The 21,401-nt window shown below is 36.6% G+C and overlaps 3 protein-coding genes across 4 annotated transcripts; 2 read left to right on the forward strand and 1 right to left on the reverse strand.

Moving 5' to 3' along the window:
* Positions 1-551: 551 nt before the first annotated feature.
* Positions 552-1,778, reverse strand: LOC128855382 (uncharacterized). Its single transcript, XM_054090246.1, has one exon. The coding sequence runs from the start codon at positions 1,776-1,778 to the stop codon at positions 552-554; it is 1,227 nt and encodes a 408-aa protein (XP_053946221.1).
* A 1,041-nt stretch (positions 1,779-2,819) lies between these two features.
* On the forward strand, positions 2,820-4,526 carry LOC128855629 (sarcocystatin-A-like). 2 transcript variants are annotated; one of them, XM_054090687.1, is made up of 3 exons: positions 2,820-2,908; positions 3,163-3,272; positions 4,259-4,526. In XM_054090687.1, the coding sequence occupies exons 1-3, from the start codon at positions 2,906-2,908 to the stop codon at positions 4,455-4,457; spliced, it is 312 nt and encodes a 103-aa protein (XP_053946662.1). In that variant the 5' UTR covers positions 2,820-2,905; the 3' UTR covers positions 4,458-4,526. The 2 variants fall into 2 exon arrangements, with proteins under 2 accessions (XP_053946662.1, XP_053946661.1); XM_054090686.1 differs by having other exon boundaries at positions 2,852-2,974.
* Positions 4,527-15,864: 11,338 nt separating this feature from the next.
* LOC128855630 (sarcocystatin-A-like) lies at positions 15,865-20,285 on the forward strand. The gene is made up of 3 exons (XM_054090688.1): positions 15,865-16,003; positions 16,090-16,199; positions 20,036-20,285. The coding sequence occupies exons 1-3, from the start codon at positions 15,935-15,937 to the stop codon at positions 20,232-20,234; spliced, it is 378 nt and encodes a 125-aa protein (XP_053946663.1). The 5' UTR covers positions 15,865-15,934; the 3' UTR covers positions 20,235-20,285.
* Positions 20,286-21,401: the final 1,116 nt, after the last annotated feature.

The raw sequence follows: 21,401 nt of genomic DNA on the forward strand, positions 1-21,401 counted from the left end.
CCTGAAGTACTCCGTACTTGGAAAGGTGAAAGTGGGAGTGTTACCCCTGTTACATACCGACAAGTTAGTGTTAATTATGAAATCATAAAGAGACTCACCTCGGTCGTTTGTTTCGGAGCTTCCCCATAGAGCATGCCTTGCATTGGCATCGCATCCGAGAAGCAGGGTTTTGTTCGGGTTTTCCTGCACGAGTTTACAAGCCTCCTCAGGCGGTGCTGGTCTTTCATGTGCCATGTATATAGAGGCAAGCGTAATTCTGACTCCGTCAGTGGCTTCCACCTCAACAGCCGTCACATCCTGTGAACTATACAATGGAATTAAAAATGTGTTTAAATGTTTTTTAGCTACAATACATGTTCTGGGATTACCTTCTATCCGTTTATAGTAGATATTGTAGGTTTTCCCAGTGAACCCTTTCACCTCGGTGCTCCGCACCCAGGGTTCCTGAATTAGTGCGATGTCCACGTCCTCCTCCGCCAGGAGAACGGTTAGGTTGTCCGTTGCACACCGTGAATGCTGCAGATTGATTTGGACAACCTTTAAACCCATGTTTACTGGTTTCCTTTTTCGGACTCGGTGTCATCTAGCTGCATGCCAGTCAGCAGTTCGTTGGCACCATCGACCTCATCCTGCTCCTCTTCCGGGTTTGCAGGACGGAATATCTTCAGCTGGGTCTTCCTGATCCCAAACTGAAGTTTGTTTCCCACTTTCTCCAGTGGTTCCAGACTCTCTTCTGTAATTAGAAGGAGGAATGATCTGCTGTGCCTTTGCGGAGCCTCCGCTTTGATGATCGACCAATCAGTCATCGGCACCGAGCGATTATGCGCCTGAAGGTAGGGGATTAGTTGATTGGCATCAAACTCCATGTTTGGTACCCAGATGCGGGCCCTCGGCCTTCGTGGAATCTCGCTAGCCGGAATTAGCTTGAGTTTCAAGCCTTCCCAGCTGTTCTGGATTTTACCAATCACATTTGTCAAGAAATGCAGTGAGAATTGGTCATCGCATTTAGTGACACGGCAGCCGCGGACCACCTCCACCGAGTCGAAACCTGGTGTTTGGCCCTCCGGGTTCGCCATGACATGGTCAACGACTATGCGAGACAACCGTGCCTCAATCTCTGACCATTTGTCAAGCACTGGTTTTCCGCGGTTAGAGGTTTCGTCTACCAATGCCATTTGGAGATGGTCCCGTGCCACCTCACTAAATCGCTTGATAGGTTTGGAGGCAACTGCACCCTGATCCGATATCTTGTGCTTCTTTGTTACCTTCCCAGTTTCGTCATGCGAGCGGTTTCGTTTTTTGGCATCTGTCCTGTTGGCGGCTTGAAATGCCAAGTATTCATCAACCACCTTTTGGCATCTTGCCTTGTCGGTCTCATCTTTGGGATGAACTTTACCTTCGGTCTCGTTTTTCCGAATCCTGCCAAGGATAGCGAGAGACCTCTGGTAAAGTTTATACCTCGAGGGACCTTTATTGCCACGCTTTTGCCCCATGGCTTTAGCGGATGTTGTTGGTTCATTTATAGTTGTTGGCGTACTGTGGCCCACAGCTTTGCCCCCAACTGTTTCTTGGCTGGAGGCCAAGAGCTCATCCTCTGAGGGTGACCCCGTCATCCTCAGTTCGTCCTTGCTCGTACGTCTTGTCCAAATGTCTGACTGTTTTTTGAGTGCGTCCGTCACTTCCTCCTGTCTGTCTGTTTGCTTGTCCTGTAGGTCTGTCCGCATGTTTGGTTTTATATCAGTCCGTGCTGTCGATGCGTCAGTATGTTTTCCCGTCATTTTTTCTGTTTGTTCCGTGTTTGTTTTCCCGTCATCCGAATTTTTGAGTTTTTGTTTTTTCATTTCAACTGGTTCGTACGGTCACCTGCCCCGCCGAGGGAGCTGCGCATGTCGCCATGCGCGGTGACCAAAGAGGATAGTGGGGAAATATCCGGTCGACCATGGCAGCGCCCCATACCATGGCAAGGCCACCGTTACAACCTGAGGCGGCCTGATATCAGGAGGGCTCCGTACGAAGACAGCCTTATTTAGTCTCCCGGCTGCCAAACCCACCCAATAGGCACGGGTCGCATCACACCTTGGGTTGAGGGAGTTTTTTTAACGAAGTTTCCGTCTTCGACCTGTGTGGTTCGAGGGAGACCTACTCTCCTACCTTCCATATCTGGGAGGCGTTCCCCTATCCACCAATTGGGGACGCGCCCTATAGGGATAACAGGTTCCCCCAAGGGAGGTACATACATACATATGATAAAAAAATGTAATAATTTTCGTTCTAAAAACTTTGAAATTAATTTATTAATTTTCGTTACTTAATTAAATAAGTTTGTGATTGTTTAATTTAAATACTATAAACTGTACTGAACTGTACTAATGAATTGAACAATCTCGATGTTCTAATTTGTCTAAAAAAAAAATTACTCATACACAAGTGCACTCAGAGTTTTATTGATGTCTATCGAAGTGCGGACAGCTTTTATAAATTTTTCTATGTTCATTTTATGTTTCATGCCTACTGACGTCGTACCCGGTGGTGACATCCGACTGTTGTTCACGTACACACGACTCGCTGAGAACGTTAATGTATACATTGACCGGAGTACACTGTAGTTTGAGAGAAAGAACTTTGTTGTTGTTATGCTTTTGTTATTTATTATTTAACACTTCTCATTTTATTTGCTTACAATGGGAATCAATGGGCGTACATATGAGTATTCATATGGCTTGTGTATATGAGTATGTGCATGTGTGTACGAGTATATACATACATAAAGCATTGTTTACGTGCATACTTATAAATTTGAGAATAGTGAAGCTCACTGGGGTATATAAACAAGCTTTGTTTCAAGTTATATACAGTTTAATTTTCTTATTCTTTCAGAGAAGGTATAGCCAGCTCGAAATTCATTATGGTTAGTACAAAGTTATTTGTTTTGCTCAGTTGTGTTTTCGTCGTAGTTCTCGCTGTGCCGCAAGGAGTAAGTTTATTCTATAGATACAAAGGATTGTATGTATGTTCTTGTATGTAAAGCTTTTAAATATGTTTTTATATTCTTATATATATGTACATATATTATATATGTAAATTTGTATGTGTACACATGTCAGATTGTCGTAAGATCTATTTATATTATATATGTTTTCTTCATCGTTTATATTTATTCAGCAATTAGTTGGTGGCCCTAGCAAGCTTAGTGGGGCTGATTTAAAAGAAGCTGAAGAAACTTTAAAAACCTCTTTAAGCAAATTGGCTGCCGGAGATGGACCTAACTACAAGTAAGTTTGCGGATAGTGCATCAGAAATAATTCAGAAACATACATACATACATATGCACATATGACTGTTTTTGAGTGAAATGGAATGAGTAACATAATATGAATGGAAGAGTATTATAATATTAAAAAGAGAGCTGATATGGACTGCTTTTATGCCTTGTATAAAATTCATAACGACACCTATTAGCGCGTCTTTATATTTTCTTAGGGAGTCACAATATGATAACTGGTCTCCTCGGTGTTTTTAAAACATGAGGAATTTGTAGAAATCGCCGGATTTATGTATATATATATAGGTATATATACATATATATATATATATATTTGTGTGTGTGTATGTACATGTGTTTATCGTAGTTGATATATTATATGCAGCTGATACTGCAAATACTGTTTGGTAAAGTAGAATGTTCAGATATTTAACCGAAGATCATTCCCAGGTCATTAAACTTTTTTCCCACATCTCGGACACTTTGAGAATTTCTCGATGAAATAATTGTTTTTAACAAATCATTTTTTCTCATTTGGTTCAGAAAAAAGTTCTGCTGTCAGTGCATGTCGCACTGGTGAAAGCAGCAGGTAACGCAAATAGTATATTAGAAAAGTCACAAGCGAAAGTGCTGTTCAGGTTTGTTCGCTTAAACCATACTACAAAAACTATAAACAAGTAATAATGATCGCCTAGCGCTGTTTGAAAAAACAAAAATTGATACACATAAATACATATGTACATATTTAACAAAAGAAAATAATGCGTTGTTGGGAGAAACGTATTAATTTGTGGATGGGACGGTGTTTGAAGTTAAAAACGCAGTTCGTAAATTCTTTTTAGCGCCTTTTATGTACGATTTCCGGTTTCACATGTATTCACCGATGATATATAAATATGCAAATATATATGTTCATACATGTGTGTATGCATTTGAGAGTGTGCATTTGCTACTTCATCTACTTTTTATTTATCTTACTTGCTTTCTCTCAAACAGTCTCTCAAAAGTGAACTCAGTCACCCGCCAAATTGTCTCGGGTACTCTCTACAAATACGAGGTGGAATTGGTTGACAGCAATGGCGCTAAGAAGAACTGCAATGTTGAAATCTGGAATCAACCATGGTTGAAAAATGGTACAGAGGTTACTTTCAAATGCCCCGGCGAGGAAGTAGTGAAGAAGAAGCACAGCCCTTAAGTATTATTGTATGAGCTGAAGTAATAGAACGAATAATGATAATATAACGCAAAAAAAAAAAAAAAATAATTATAATATTAGCAAAAACCAAATACAAAAAAAAAAAAAAAAAAAAATTACAATAATAACAAAAACCAAATACCAAAAAAAAAACAAAAATAACAAACCAAAGTGTAGAGTGCTTTTCAATTACTTAAGGTGCTCTCAAACCGATGAGGTACAACGTGTAGTATGTATTCAAAATACAGTGCAATCAGGCTTGAATGAACCCGATAACGGTGGAGTTGACCCGCAGAAAATACGAATTCTCTAGATAATATAAAGTTTCCATCGCAGCTAACTTTTGGGTTTCCTACCGTCAGCTTATTTAAGAGCAAAAATCAGCGATAACACTTCTAAAATCTCGCACAAATACCATAACCCAGCTCTCTTCTCGTGAACTCCTGTAAGGAGGAACTCAAACGTCTCGAACGTGCAAGAAACATTTCCCTCATCTGGGTTCCTGGGCAAAGGAACATAGATGGAAATGAGATTGCCGATGAGCTTGCTAGGAAGGGGGTGGCAGAACCGGTTCCAGCTGCCCCCTTCTCAGACATCGGTATCCCCTTGGCCGTCGTTAAAGGGAAACTACACAATTTCTTTCTAAAAAAAGCGCAAAACAGATGAAGGTCTGTCTCATCGTGTGCCATTTCAAAAGCACTATGGCCTCAATACAATATAAACAGAACGCTTAAGGTGATGGGAATCCATTCAATTTCCAAACTTATTGCGGTGATCACTGGTCACTGGGTGATCGGTACTCATGCGGAGAAGCTTGGAATTCCGTACAACCCCTTTTGTAGAAGCTGTGGGGATCCTGCAGAGAAAGAGACTGTGGAACACCTTATCTGCAAATGTCCGGCTCTGGCGGCTAGGCGCTTGAGATTCCTTAGCGTGCCCTTTGGGGATGACTTTATGAAATTCTCCATCCTAGATCCCTTTGCTCTTCTGGCTGTCTGTTGTGATTGCAGCTTTTCGATGTCGAACATTCTTTGCGTAGGTAGATGTACGTTTTTTGCTGCACAGAGGCGTGTGCGCAGTATGGCTGCAACAAGGTAATGATCCGAGTCGATGTTGGGTTCTCGGATCGTACGTACATCTAATACACTAGAAGCGTGTCTTCCATTTATCACAACATGATCGATCTGGTTTTGCGTTTTTCGATCAGGGGACAGACAGGTAGCTTGGTGGATCTTTTTATGCTGGAATCTGGTGCTGCAGACTACCATGTTTCGGGCCCCGGCGAAGTCGATCAGCCTCTGTCCGTTACCGGATGTTTCGTTGTGCAGGCTGAATTTTCCGACTGTGGGACCAAAAATTCCCTCCTTGCCCACCCTGGCGTTGAAGTCGCCAAGCACGATTTTTATGTCGTGGCGGGGACAGCGCTCATAGGAACGTTTCAAGTGCTCATAGAAGGAATCTTTGGTCGCATCGTCCGTCTCTTCTGTCGGGGAGTGGGCGCAAATGAGCGAGATGTTAAAAAATCGCGCTTTGAAGCGGATTATTGCGAGACGCTCGTCCACCGGAGTGAACGACAGTACTTGGCGTCGAAGTCTCTCTCCCACAACAAATCCGACACCGAATTTGCGCTCATTTACATGGCAGCTGTAGTAGACGTCGCAAGGTCCTATGGTTTTCTTGCCTTGCCTCGTCCATCGCATCTCTTGGATCTCAGCCTTTACTCTCACGAGGACATCAACCAGCCGGGCAGAGGCACCTTCCCCATTAAGGGACCGGACATTCCAGGTGCATGCCCTTAAATCGTATTCCTTATTTCGTTTGCAGGGGTTCTCATCCGAGGCTTTGTTGTTGTTTTCATTGGGGGGGATTTTTAAGTGGTCGGTCCCAAACCCAGCGCACAACCAGCTATCCTGGAATGCTTCGCCTTCTCACGTTAGCTCACTCCCGAACGGGTGTTCGGAAGCTACCCAGAGGATACGTGGGCTAATCCCGGACGTTGTGAGCTGCTTGAACCATATGCAGAAGAATCGTCCTGGCCACTCCCAAGTGAATGGTGATCAGTAACTTTCCCCACTTGCGTGGACTTCTACACATGGAACCATCCTCCATTAAATTGATTAAGAACACAAATAAAATAGTTGAGAACATAACAGTAAGTATTGCAGCAACTTGTAAGTATGGCAACCAGAAAGTCTGCGTACAGCTTGTTTCTTTTAGTAATAACGTTAATTTATTAGAATTTTTTCTAGTTTTCGCACACTTTTCATTCTTTGTTATTATAACTGATGTTTTAATGTTTTAGAGATGAAGCTGAAAGAATTTTTTTTAGTGTGAAATGTCACCTTGATAACGAGCATAAACTTTAAATTATTTGATTGATGAGCCGAAGGTGTTTACACTAGTGCTCCATTCCAATGTAAAGTAGTGGATCTCCTTTACTTTTCTTATATATAATAATAATAATAATATTTGATCGATACTTTACGAGACTACAACCATCTACCGAGAAAATAATGGATTTCTTTTCCTCCCAACTAATATTATACAATATGATATTTTAAATAAAATGCATTTATTGTATGAGCACATAAATTAACTTAAATTGTCTTTAAATGTTTGTTTTGTTTTATGTATATCTTAATGCCTATCTTTATTTTTATTATTTTCCTTGCCAACAATTTCGCCTTCACCTTTGTTGTTATACGCATTAAATTTCATTCGTAAACTGCTGCTTAATACGTTTCTTTAACTCAGCATCACTTTTAAAGCATACATTTAGGAGGCATATATGTATGTATGTACATATTTGAATAATGTTACTTTTGAATTGATTTTTACGCTTTACCCCTTGAGCAGAATTGCAGCGGACAACGGGTTGACGGGTATCCGCAGTCAAAATTAGAACACATTTAATAGCATAAAATTTCACAGAATTGCGGCGGACACGGATTTCTTGCCGTCGGTTGTTTTCAGGGTGGCAAAATAATTAGATTCATTTCTATTTTCTCCGACGGGTTAACGAGTCAGGGTTGCTTCTCTGATTATTTGATGAAAATTTGTTTGTTTATAAGCAACACCAGGCAAATAATAAGTACAGTAGGTTCTGTTTTTATGCGGCTTTTTTTTATGCGGTTTTGAAATAATGCGGTTTTTTTTTAAATTACAAAATGCATGTCGACCTATCGGGAATTGTACATATAAACAAGATTCTAAACCAGCTAAGCAAAAACTCATCACAGATTACATCAGAAATGCTAACCCTACAAGTATGGAACCGCCTGCATAACTATCTAGATCAGACGTGTACATTTCCTCAAGTGACGAAAGTGATTTTACGCCAAATCCTAAACGAACGCGCAACATGTGGGTATTGTCTGATTCTATTTCTGACTTAAATTTATTTTTCGATTCTGACTTTTCTTAAATAAAGATATAATTTTCAAAAATACAATATTTTGTTTATGCGATTTTATTTAATTATTTCAGATTCATGCGGTCTATGGAACGTATCTATAGTTATAATATGGGACTAGTGCCATTTTTATGCGATTTTATTACATTATTTCAGATTTATGCGGTTTTAGCACTTTTGAAACGTATCTATAGTTTTACTATAGAACTAGTAGCTTTTTTTATGCTGTTTTTTTTATGCTGTTTCTTGCGGAACGTATCTACCGCATAAAAACAGAACCTACTGTAAATAATATTCGATTTTCACAAGGAAACCCGCAAAATATCAATAATTGTGAAAGAAGTTGTTGTCTTGTCTCGACAATGAGCTTCAACGAGTTGCTTCTCAAATATAGCAAATTAAAAGATTCCATTACAAAATTAATTTATTATTGTAACCACAAAATGTCAGCTGGAAACCGTCCCGTCGCCATAGTGTTTTCCGTCCTAGTCCCAATTGTATTTAAACGAACGAATTTTCCGATGGAAGTGGATCATCTGATCACCACCACCCGTCAACCCGTTACTCACGAAAATCCAATACTCGTAAACGCGGTATATGCAAGGTGAAGTCCAAAATAAACAATACTGAGCTAAAATGGCAACGACAGGAATTTTTGTTCTGATAACTTCGAGTTTATTTATTCAAAATAGTCCCCTCTGGCCTCGACACACTGTTGTTGCGCGATCTAAAAGCTTTTCGAAAGAGTGCTTCAGGTCATAGGCCAGAGTCCGGAATGTCCTTCAGGATGTCGGTATAAACCTTTTGGATGGCCTCTACGGACGCAAAACGTTTTTCTTTCATGGCCAAATGCAATTTTTCGAATAGGCAGAAGTCACAGGGAGCCGTATCAGACGAATACGGTGAGTGATTGATGGTTAAAATGCGATTTCTACAATAGTAAAAAAATCAGTCACAAGAGTGGATCGATGAGATGGTGCATTATTTGGTGCTTATTGCTTGATAAGCGCTAGCTTTGTCCTTCGCGGTATTCAGGGCGAATTCGACGTATGCCATGCAACAAACGTCAAGATAGAAAATTGTATTGACGGTTTGGCTCATTGGCACGAACTCCTTGTGGACAATTCATTTGGAATCATAAAAATCATAAAAACAAATGAGCATCGTCTTAATTTTTGACTTCTAACGCGATTTTCAGGTGGTGGATCGTCTGGGGGCTTCCATTCCGCACTTTGACATTTAGTTTCAGGTTCATGTTGAAAACGCCACGTTCCATCACCAGTTACAATGCTGTAAAGGAAGTTCTCGTCTCTTCTCGTCTTCTCTTGGTCTTTCGAATGTTGAATTCTGAGCAATTTTTGGTCCTCGGTTAACTTGTGCGGAATGAAACGTGCCCAGACCTTTCCTAAGCCCAAAATATCAGTTCAAATGCGATGAATCGATGTTTTGGAGATATTCAACTCCGATTCCATGAATTTCAACCATGATTTCAGTTCATTTTTGATTTACGAACAATTTCGATGGAGTTTTCTATGATTACTGATTTCGAAGATTGTCATTTATGTCCTCACAACCATCTCTGAAACGTGTACACCACTCATGAACTCTGGCTCGATATAGACAATCATTGCCATCAACTTTTTTCATCAATTCAAATGTTTCGGTAAACGTTTTACCGATTTTAAAACAAAATTTGATATTAGCCCTTTGTTCGAAACTCATTTTTGTACCGATGACACAAACATTCTGACACTTTAGACGCAATAACTTCGCTTCCATTGAACCAAATGTCACCAAGTTTTTACTGGAAGTCAGCTAGGGATGGAACTTCCATTAAAAATATGGTGGCTTCAAAAAATTTTATGACGGATGTCTTGTTTTTTTGAACTTCACCTTGTAATGTCAAGCAATCACAGTTTTAAAAATGATTGGAATTTGCAACAACCAGTATGTATTAATATTTCCGTTAAAACTGGATTCAATGCTGCGAAAACCTTATACATGTGGGGAAACTGTTTCGATTATGATAAAGAAAACAGCCGTTTACGAGTGGCAGAAGAGATCAAATGACGCATGGACGGATTCTGAGTATTTCTCATCTATTTCGATTTTTTATTCTCTTCCATATAACCGGTATGTGAACAAAATTATGGTAGGAAAACTATTAACAGGGTGTACCTTAATGGATTGGGATTCCGTATGCTACATGCGGTCTACTCCTGTAAAAGTGGGCTTCGCGTCAACTCAGCGAACGCTGGGAAAGTAACCAAATTCGTAAGGTTGCGAAATCTCTTTGGCTACGAGTGAATCGGAGGCGCTCGAGGGATCTCCTGAGGCCAATAAAGTCTCAGCTCTCGAATTTCGTGGGTGTCCTTACAGCGAGGTATATGCACATGCTGTGAGACTCGGCATTACCTCAAGTCCTTTTTGCGACAGTTGTTTGGAGGATGAGATGGAATCATCTCAACACTTTCTCCTTAACGGCCCTAACTGTCCAACTGCCCTAACATTCCTATATACATAGAGATTGAAACAACCTATTGTGGTTAGCTTCATATTTTGTTGTTGTCATCAGTTTAGCTTAACTGTTTTGCATGTTAATTTGTTCTTCCCTTCACTTTAGTTTTAATTAACGTTTTTAATTTTCTTAACATTTTAGCATTTTTCTGGGTTGGGCTGGGCTGGGCTGCCAGCAGTCACCCCTGCACAGTTTGTTAACCAGGTATTAATTCCTTACATTTGCACGATTTAGAAAATGTTTTTTATTATTCAAGGGTAGTTAAGCGTTTGGTTAGAGCTGTTAGTTGTTGGTATTTCTGCCGAATAGAAGAAGCGCGCATGACAATATGTACAGCTGCGATCTTTCTAATAGCAGTGCTTACCAACATTTTGATACTTGAGAAATCGGTATTTTTAATTTTTTCATCATAATCCAAAGAGCAGTTTCTATGTGAAAAATAGTTTAGTTTAGTCGATATTTTATTTAAGAATTATTTTTTTAAATATAAATAAAATAAAAATAATTATAAAAAATAAAAATAAAAATTAAAAATATAAAAATAATTATACAAAATAAGAAAAAATAAATATAAAACTAATTATAAAAAAAACTAAATTTAAAAAATATAAAAATAATTATAAAAACTAAATAACTAAAATAACTATAAAAAAGTAAATATAAAAAATTTAAAACTAATTATAAAAAAAACTAAATATAAAATATATAAAAATAATTATAAAACATAAGAAAAATAAATATAAAAATAATTATGAAAAATAAATACACACTAAATACAAAAAAAAAAAAAATAAAAATAATTATAAAAAATAAAAAATAATTGTAAAAAATGAAAAATTTAAAAATATAAAAATAATTATAAAAAATAAAAAAGTAAATATAAAAAATATAAAAATAACTATAAAAATTCAAATACAAATACAAAATACAAAAAAATAAAACTAATTATAAAAAAAACTAAATATAAAAAAAATCATAAAAAATTAAAAAAAAAATTTTAAATATAAAAATAATTGTAAAAAATAAGAAAAATAAATATAAAAATAATTATAAAAAAAAAACTAAATATAAAAAATAGAAAAATAATTATGAAAAATAGAAAAATAAATATAAAAAAAATCCTAAAAAATTAAAAATATAAAAATAATTATAAAAAATAAAAAAAATAAATATAAAAATAATTATAAACATTAAAAAAGTAAATATAAAAATACTATAAAAAAATTTTAAAACTAATTATAAAAAAAAACCAAATACAAAAAAATAAAAATAATTTAAAAAATAATTGTAAAAAGTAAAAAATTTTAAAATATAAAAATAATTATAAAAAGTACATATAAAAAATATAAAAGTAATTTTAAATTTTTGAAAAATACTTTTTTTTTAAATATTGTGCATAAAATGATGAATTAAAAATTTTTATACTATTTCAATTTATAAACAATTGCAGTAAAAATACAAGTGAATTCACATTTCGTTTTACGTTATTTAGTTGCATTTTGTTTATTTTTTATGACGATGAGAGGTGTTGCAATCTTTCCTTCAAGGAGTCGACAAGATGGAGTCAACATCTTTCCACTCTAATATTGTCACACGCCCTTTGAGTTCATCATCATCTACTAGCGTTACAGTCTGGGGTGGGCTTAAGCTTCCTCAGCAATATTCCTCCATTCAACACGATCCAGCACTAGAGATTTCCAGTTTTGCCGTCTATTTTTTTACGTCTACGGTGACGTTATGGAGCCAAGTTGTTTTTCGTCTGCCACGTCGTCTTGAGCATAAAGGATTGCAGTCCAGCAGGAGTTTTTGTGGTCCATCGTCTTCTATACGGACGATATGATATGATCTGCCCATCTAATGCGTTGTGACTTGATAAATCTTACAATACCTTAGCAGCGCCTTATTGTGCCTGATTCTGTACTCGCCATTTTCTTCGCGTATTGGGCCAAATACTTTACGCACTATTTTGAGCTGAAATATTTTCAGGCCCTGCAAGATTTATGCTCCAAATTTCTGCGCCATAGGTCTATATGGGTCGAATGAGTGATTTATTTATAATTATGTTGATTCAAGGCAACATCCAAACACCTTGTATAAAAATGGGATAACAATTCAATTTATTTTGGGAAAACAGTTTTTTGTGAAACTAATTTGATGAAGTCTCATTCAAAAAGTTTCAAATTGAATTGTTGAAAAGTGAATAACAAAACACTAAAATTGCAGATTCTCAAATAACTGACATATTTTTTCTTTTTAAATGTAAACAAATTTTGATTTTCATTTTTAGTCAAAATTTGTAAAGTTTAATTATTGATAATAAACAAATTCTGAATCAAACAATTCACACCATTCAAAGAAATTAAAACAAAATTTGAACAATTTATAACACTACTAATGTAAATTAATTATTAATCATTTATAAGAACCCTACAACTATAATCAGCATGAATTTATTAAAAAGTAATTTTAAACGACAATATCAGCATTTTTTTTCAGCATAGATTTATTGTAGCGAGTTGTAGTAGCCAAAAATGCATACCCCTCTAATACGAGGGGTGTACCGGAAGTATATTTGTCAGCATAGTAGCTGCGTAACTACACCTAAGTACACATTTACATTTAAGTTAAAAGCACTTGTACATTTGTGGTAAACATATTTATGTGTAAAAACGAGAGTATTTTTCCACATAAACATGTTCCATACAAATGTATGTAGTAAAGTTTAAAAAACAAAAAAAAAAACTGTAAATCACAGGTTTCGTTCCCCCGGTTTGTTTGGTATGAGTATGAAGTAACACAACAATGTATTGTAAGAGTGGGAGAGAAGGAGAGATAGTGAGAACTTCGTGAGGTACATATACTCGTAAGTAAAGGGTGTTTTTTTTAGAGGTTAGGTTTTCAAGATGAAATAAAACGTATATAATTTAATGTTATGGCCAAGAATTTAGCTTTATTATAAAGATAAGGGTTTGCCATTATGTTTTAAAAATGATTTCGGGCAAGTGGCCGCCGCGGTTGGCTCGAATAAATTCCAGCCGAGAGGCCCAATTTTCGACCACTTTTTGCAGCAATTGGGGCCGTATGTCAGCAATAACGCGCCGAATATTCTCTTCCAAGACGTCAATCGTCTCGGGCTTATCTGCGTAGACAAGCGACTTCACATACCCCCACAAGAAATAGTCCAGCGGTGTTATATCGCACGATCTTGGAGGCCACGCCACAGGTCCACGGCGCGAGATAATGCGCTCACCAAAAGTTTCCTTCAATAAATCGATTGTTGCGTTGGCTGTATGACAGCAAACCAAGATCCTTCCGCAAAATCTTCCACAAAGTGGATGGGCGCATCTCCAATTGCTGCGCGCGATGGCGGATGGACTCATTCGGGTCTTCTTCGATACTCTGCTCCACAGCAGCAATAGCGTCTTCGGTGCGCACTGCACGACGTCTCTGAGGATGCGTATTATCCACTAGAGCAAACGTGGTGCGAAACCGATCCATGGTTAATCGAATTAGTGACTCTGATGGACGATTATGTCGACCGAATATTGGACGCAGCGCGCGATGCGTCGCGCGAACCGAACCATTATTTTCGTAATAAATTTGCACGATTTGCAAACGTTGTTCAGGTGTAAGTCTATTCATTATGAAATGGCAAACCAAATTGAGCATAAATCAAGTGACAGCTGTCAAAGGACCATCTACGAAAAAAGTAGTGCCAACTTGAAAACCTAACCTCTAAAAAAAACACCCTCTATATATATATATGGGAAAATGATAAGCTCTTCATGCACATACATATGTATGTGTGTTTGTGTATTCTACTCATTACCCTACAAGACAGCTGACTATCATATAAGCACTCATATTATCATCATCACCATCCTCATCCAATTACATATTTTCGTTCTAGCCATGGGAAGGTTCTAATTGTTTCCCCTTGTCGGTGTGATATTCTATCTCTCTTTTAAAAATAATTAAGAAATATATCTACTTTACTCTAAAGGCTGGATTCCACGTAGAACCACGTGCTCGGTCCTGGAGCCATCCATTTTAATAACGGAAATGAGTAGTTTGGCCCATTAGTGCTGATTACTTTTTGATAACCAAAATGAGGAATATTATTAGTGCTGAGAAGTTGGTGATGATGACAATGAGGAGTTTAGTTGTCAGCAACTATTACATTGTAAGAATAAAAATCATTAGTTGCCTTGCCTTTAGAGCATAGTAGATATATTTTTCAGTTATAAGAAATTGCTATTGGTAAAATAGAGATAGAATATCACACCGATAAGGGGAAGCTATCAGAACTTTCCCATGGCTAGAACGAAAATGTGTAGTTTAATGAGGATAGTGATGATGATAATATGAGTGCTTATATGATAGTCAGCTATCTTGTAGGGTAGAGACTAATAAAATAATTGTAAATGTGTTGGAATTTTTGTCAAAAGTGCTCAGCACTGTCTTGTATGGTTGTATTTAGTTGTTTCCATTTCGCTCGCCTACTCTTCCTCTTCACAAACAAGTAATTCTCCTTTCTTTTGTTTGTTTATTGATGGACTCTTACGACATGGCGAATTCGGAAGGCGCAATCTTCTTCTCTATCATTTTCGCAATTTACCCATGACCGAGTTTCCTCTGGAGTGATTTATAATTGTATGCCATTCACGAACGGTAGGGAAAGCTTTGCCATGCCAAAACTGCACACGAAGGTTTGTCAGTGGCTGTCGAGGGGCGAACGTTAATAAAGGGGTTTTCAATTGGCGCGGGCCGATTTTGGCGCACTGTGGCAGCCATTTTGTTTTGGTGACATCTGTCAACTCTTTTGTTTATTATTCAGTTATTTATGCCAAATCATCATGGCAAGTTACACGATTGAACAGCACTTTCAAATTATAAAACTTTATTATCAAAATGAGTGTTCATTAACGCAAACGTTGCGCACATTGCGCCCATTTTTCGGTAGACGTGGTGGCCCTTCCATTTTCTTATGCCCCATATTGAACCATATGGACTTAGACGACATGTGGTTCCAGCAGGACGGCGCTACGTGCCACACAGCAAACGCCATTTTATTCCATTTCAACATCTAACCGCCCTTATTGAAAAACCCTTTATATGAAATGTATAATGCTTAATGCTTGATGTCTACAGTAGGTGTCGAACCAGTGGCCAACCGACTGTTCACGGGCAAACCGCTCAGCTACACGGCCGCTGCACGTTATAGTTTGAGAGATCAAAGTGTGAGGATGAGCAATTATCAGTGCTGCTGAAATGTAGTTTTTATTTTTATTTAACACTTCTCATTTTGTTTGCTTACGATGGAAATCAATGGGCATATGGGTATTAATGTGGTTTGTGCATAGCTATCTATGTATGTATGTGTGCATGTGTGTGTGTATATTTACTACACAGTTCACACACATAGTTCTAGGAGCAGTGAAGCTCATTAAGGTATAAAAACAAACTTTGATTCGAGCCGTATACAGTTAAATTTTCTTATTCTACCAGATAAGTTACAGTTACAGAAAAGTTAGTTCAATATCAAAAATGTTTTGTGCAAAGTTATTTGTGTTGTTCAGTTGTGTCCTCGCCGTAGTTCTCGCTGTGCCTCAAGGAGTAAGTTCTTGGCAAAATACTCTGCTTGCGTGTAAGGTTGTGGATAAAGTTACTTATAAACCCTTTTTCCGTTTATATTTATTCAGCCAATAGTTGGTGGCGAAAGCCAGCTTAGTGGCGCTGATTTGAAAGAAGCTGAAGACACTTTAAAGAACTCTTTGAGCAAATTGGCTGGCGGAGATGGACCTAACTACAAGTAAGTTTGTTGATAGTGCATCTGAAAAAATGGAGGAACATAGGGACATACCAACATAATTGAGTGAACAAATTCCTCCTATTTCCCGGGAAATCTTTTCAAATGTTTCGCCAAAACAGTTAATTGTATTTTGAGCCAAACCAGTCATAGGATTACCTTTTCACGCCGTATACCCAATCAAGCGCGCGCCATATCGGAGTAATGAGCGGCATATGAAAAAGGTGAAGAAGTCGCCGGTGAAAGTGTTTCGAACCTAAGCGCCTTTACGCTTTCATTTGGCATGTTTTGCCTGGTGTGAAGGTGTTGCGTTATCAAAGAACACCACAGTTCGATTCGATTAATGACTGCCGCTAGCGAGGACTTGTAAAAGTTTCACCTGGTTTAGAAGTGGGTTTGGTCAGCCGTCAGCCGAAGCAAGAATGTATTATTGCGTTCATACATCTCGGCGGCGCGCGGAATTTTCAATGCTTCGGCTGACGGTCTTCCCACCACTATAAACGCAGCTAACCATCATTATTATATTTTCATATGTGTCCAAAATTATGTAAAAAAATTTCAATCGGCATAAAGTAGTTTTATTTTTTAATTTATTTTACAAGTTCACCTGTTCAGCTGACGTGTTTTCCCCACTCTATGGAGCAGCTGACTATTTTTTTTATTCTACTAAATGTCAACAATACACAAAAAATTTCAGCCGGTATTAAATGAGTTATTAAAATTTTTTTTTCGACACGTTTCGCAGCATCCCACACACGTACCCACCGCTACTGGACCAACTGACGGCTGGTTTCGTCATCCACTAGATGGCGTCTGCTTTCAGTATTAAAATCAGTCGGCATGAAATGATGAGGTCAAAATGACCCCTAGCTCCCGGACTATAAGCGGATAGTTAAAACAATGAAAAACTGAAGGCTTAGTGGTAATGAAACCCGTATTTTAACTACGACTAAAAAATTAGTGATAGTCCAATTTAGTGGCAGTGCAAAAGTTGGTTTTGTTTTTGGCAGTGAGGCTGGGTTAAAAATGCCTTCGCACCATATAGTAACCGTCGGTACTATAGGTGTGGCGATTCCACTAAAAACATCCATCCTCTTCTCTTAGAGTTTTTCCTCAAACCCGGGACTGTTTCGGCATTGCTTCGAGTTAGAGGTCCAAGACGACGTCCTAAGAAGGACACTTACTTACTCTAGGATCACCTGCTTTGAAAAACATAAGTTTCCAATTCAGCCTCTTTTTTCGTATAACTTCCTGCACGAAATTTGCGACGGCATTCCAGTTTTCTTCGCCTATCATCAATTCCCCGATTATTTCTTCAGGTGTAAATACACCAATATCTCGTTGCAAAGCTGTTCTCACCTCTCGCATTTGAAGAAGGTGTGCTCCGCAGCATCGAGTTCAGTGTCTCTATAAACGCACTTTGGTAGGTTCACCTTCCCTATTCGCCACAAATACTTGCGAAAGTACCTGTGTTCGGACAAAAACTGTGTGAGGTAATAGTGAACTTCACCGTGCTTTCTTTCTACCCACTTGTTTTAGATCGGGTATTAGTTTCGCTGTCCATTTACCGTACCGTTCAGAGTTCCATTTTGCCTGCCAAAGTGTGAGCGTATGAATTCTACAGTCCTGGTAGTGCGAAGCTAATAAAAGATGGTTATGGACATGGATATGGGTGGATATGGTTTTTTGTAGAAAGAAAAGTAGGCGCATTTAGCATATGACTTTTTTAAAGATAGTCAGGCAGCCGTTAAAGCAATTATATCGATTAGTAGAACATCCAAGATTGTTCTTCAGAGCGAGAAGGCATTAGAGAGGCTTGCAGCGAATTAAGATTCACATTTTTATTGGGTTCCAAGCCATAAGGCTATTAAAGGCAACGATATAGTAGACGACATAGCGAAAAACGGAATCACAGTACCATCGGATTTTGTCAACGAAATATCAAAGTCAAAACGAATACTTCACAGCGAACTAGACGAAAACATGATCAGAAAATTCAGGACAAGATAGGAGAGTCTATCGAAATGTAGGGAGTAGGGCTCAAGGGAAATACAAAGCATCTTCTTTGTGAATGTCCACGTTATTCAAGATACGTTTAAAATATCTGGGGGCACCACAGTTTGATGGATTGGAAGATATCTCAGTGGTGGGTTGGAAATGTCCCCTTAAATTCGCAATAGAAACAGGCACCATGCGGGTGGACTATTTCGAAACACAAAACATATAACTAATGAAATCCATCTGGCGTCGCTATGGCCCGAGCCGCATTATGCGTGAGAAAACACTAAACACCGTCAACAAAAAAGAAATTGTCAAAATTCAATGCAATTTCTTAACTTCTTAAAACTTAGAGTGCAAATAAATTAATTAACTAAATTTAATGGGCTACATCCTGCTTATTCTGAATTTGCCTGAAAATTCTGATTACAAAGTGTGAAAGTTTGATGACATTTTTTAAATTGTTTTTTAATGCAAAAGTTTGATAAAATTTTTTTTAGTTGTTTTTTTAATTCAAAAGTTTGAAAGTTTGATGAAAATCTGTTGAAATTGTTTTTTAAATACTCAAAATTTTTCTAAAAATTCTGCGTAAAATGTTAAAAAAAAATTTGTTGAAAAAATTTCAACAAATTTTTCTTTAAATACTCAAAATTTTTCTAAAAATTCTGATTAAAATTGTGAAAGTTTGACGAAAATTTGTTGAAATTTTTTTTTAAATACTCAAAATTTTTCTGAAAGTTCTGATTAAAAAGGTTGAAGAAAATACTCAAAATTTTTTTTAAAATTTCTGATTAAAAAGTGTTAAAGTTTGATAAAAATTTTGTAATATAGAATCTTTTTTTCAATATTGTACTTACATTTTTTTTGAAATTCAGATTAAAAAGTGTGAAATTTTGATGGAAATTTGTGGAAATTTTTTTAAAAACTCAAAATTTTTCAGAAAATTCTAATTAAAAAGTGGGAAAGTTTGATGAAAATTTGTTGAATTTTTTTTAATATTGTACTTAAATTAAAAAAAAAAAATTCAGATTAAAAAGTGTGAAATTTTGATGGAAATTTGTTGACATTTTTTTAAAATACTCAAAATTTTTCTGGAAATTCTGATTGCAAAGTGTGATGAAATTTTTTTAATTTTTTTTAATTCAAAATTTTGAAAGTTTGATGAAATTTTTTTTGATTCAAAACTGTTAAAGTTTGATGGAAATTTGTTCACATTTGTTTTAAATACTCAAAATTTTTCTAAAAACTCTGATGAAAAAGTTTAAAGAAAATTTATTGAAATTTTTTTTAAATACTCAAAATTTTTCTGAAAATTGTGATAAAAAGTGTGAAATTTTGATGGAAATTTGTTGAATTTGTTTTTTTTAATATTGTACTTAATGTTTTTTTTTTTTTAATTCAGATTAAAGAGTGTGAAATTTTAATTGAAATTTAAAAAAAAAATTTTTTAAAACATTCAAAATTTTTGAAAAAATTCTGAGTAAAAAGTGTGAAAGTTTGACGAAAAATTGTTGAAATTTTTTTAAAAATACTTAAAATTTTTCTAAAAATTCTGATTAAAATATGTGAAATTTTTATGAAATTTTGTTTTCAGATTTGCACAAAGTTTGAAACTCTCATTTCTAAAGTTTTTACAGAACAATAAACCATATTTTCATAGGAAAATTATTAAAATCATAAAATTAATAGCTAAATTGCCAAAACTTTTCAGTGCAGTCAGTGCTGCACTTATTTAAAGCACTGTATGCACATAAACATGTACAATCGAGAGTGTACATTTGCTAATTCATCTACTCTTTCTTCATCTTACATGCATTTATACTTTGTTTTCTCTCACACAGTCTCTCAAAAGTCAACTCAGTAACCCGCCAAGTTGTCTCGGGTACTCTCTACAAATACGATGTGGAATTGGTTGACAGCAATGGTGCTAAGAAGAACTGCAATGTGGAAATCTGGGATCAACCATGGTTGGAAAATGGTACAGAGGTCACTTTCAAATGCCCCGGCGAGGAAGTAGTGAAGAAGAAGCATAGCCCTTAAGTATTATTGTATGAGCTGAAATAATAAAACGAATATTGATAAAAACGGAAATGAAGGTGTTTTTTTATTATATTGTTGTTGTTGTTGCTAAGATATTTATTTAGTACCATTTTGAGCTGCTTCAAACTTGCTCTTTATTATAGGCTAAAAAACTGTATGTCGAAGTTTCCCAAAAATTCTAAAAGTTGAACTTTTGTTATAAAGGGTTACCGTAAAAATTTACCTCGTTTGTTTTTTTTGAAAATTGATACATTTTTGTAAATTTGGCTTATATGGTTTCTGTCATTGGTTAGTTTGCTGAAGTGGTGATTCACCGAGAGTCCAATTAGTGCCTCCGCTTCACGGTTATATCCAGTCTGTGCGACTGAGAACCTCTTAAAGTTGTTTGCGTCTATGGCGGCCAACTCTTCGAGGCTTTCAAAAAGCAGTTTGCCAAGGGTTAACATTCTCGCCTTCCATAGGGTAGGACATTCACAGAGGAAGTGGAAGACGGTTTCCTTTTTCTCCTGTTGATTATAACTATGGCAGTAAGTATATATGTGAGGGATGCTCATTTTGGCTGCCTGCTCTCCTCTGGGGTTTCTGCCGTACAAGGAACTATAAAACATTAACGAAAAAATGTAGCATGAAAAGTATTGCTAATATTGGTAAGAAGATAAAGCGACTTAATTATATGAGCACAAGTGTAGATACATACAGTAGGTACATATGTAAATATCGAAGTGCATACTTCGAGGAATTAAGTGCAGGGCATGTTTTCTATTACATACATACCGATTCTGTTTGTTTGGCACTTGTTAGCTGGCAGTTGAGTGGTCGATAAGAATGTTTTAAGTGACATCTAACTTCCGCACAAGTTGCTGAAACTATTATAATAAAACCTTTTGATAAAATGACGTAGCTTTTTGTTGTTAATTATAATCCGAACAAGCAAATTATTTATTTTAGAATAATTAATTTCGAAAAATTGCGTGCGCTGAGATGTAAAGCAAAGACTGGCCTCTAATCAATACGACGTGCACTAGAAAATATTGTGGCAATTAAGCAGAGAGTAGATTTTTCAACAATGCCATAGAACCTTTGGTAAAACCTGGGATCTAAAACCTGCTGTGGTCCTATGATATACACAGCTCTTATCAGATCAATTATCACTTATGCCTCTGTTTT

The sequence above is a fragment of the Anastrepha ludens genome, chromosome 2 (assembly GCF_028408465.1).
Source record: "Anastrepha ludens isolate Willacy chromosome 2, idAnaLude1.1, whole genome shotgun sequence".
NCBI classification, from domain to species: Eukaryota; Metazoa; Arthropoda; class Insecta; order Diptera; family Tephritidae; genus Anastrepha; species Anastrepha ludens.

Excerpts from the sequence above, each read along its gene's own strand:
- LOC128855629 (XM_054090686.1), top strand. The coding sequence starts at position 2,906 with ATGGTTAGTACAAAGTTATTTGTTTTGCTCAGTTGTGTTTTCGTCGTA. Across the intron at positions 2,975-3,162 it reads TTCTCGCTGTGCCGCAAGGA|CAATTAGTTGGTGGCCCTAG; the intron begins GTAAGTTTATTC and ends ATATTTATTCAG. Across the intron at positions 3,273-4,258 it reads GGAGATGGACCTAACTACAA|TCTCTCAAAAGTGAACTCAG; the intron begins GTAAGTTTGCGG and ends TCTCTCAAACAG.
- LOC128855630 (XM_054090688.1), top strand. The coding sequence starts at position 15,935 with ATGTTTTGTGCAAAGTTATTTGTGTTGTTCAGTTGTGTCCTCGCCGTA. Across the intron at positions 16,004-16,089 it reads TTCTCGCTGTGCCTCAAGGA|CCAATAGTTGGTGGCGAAAG; the intron begins GTAAGTTCTTGG and ends ATATTTATTCAG. Across the intron at positions 16,200-20,035 it reads GGAGATGGACCTAACTACAA|TCTCTCAAAAGTCAACTCAG; the intron begins GTAAGTTTGTTG and ends TCTCTCACACAG.
- LOC128855382 (XM_054090246.1), bottom strand. The coding sequence starts at position 1,778 with ATGACGGGAAAACATACTGACGCATCGACAGCACGGACTGATATAAAA.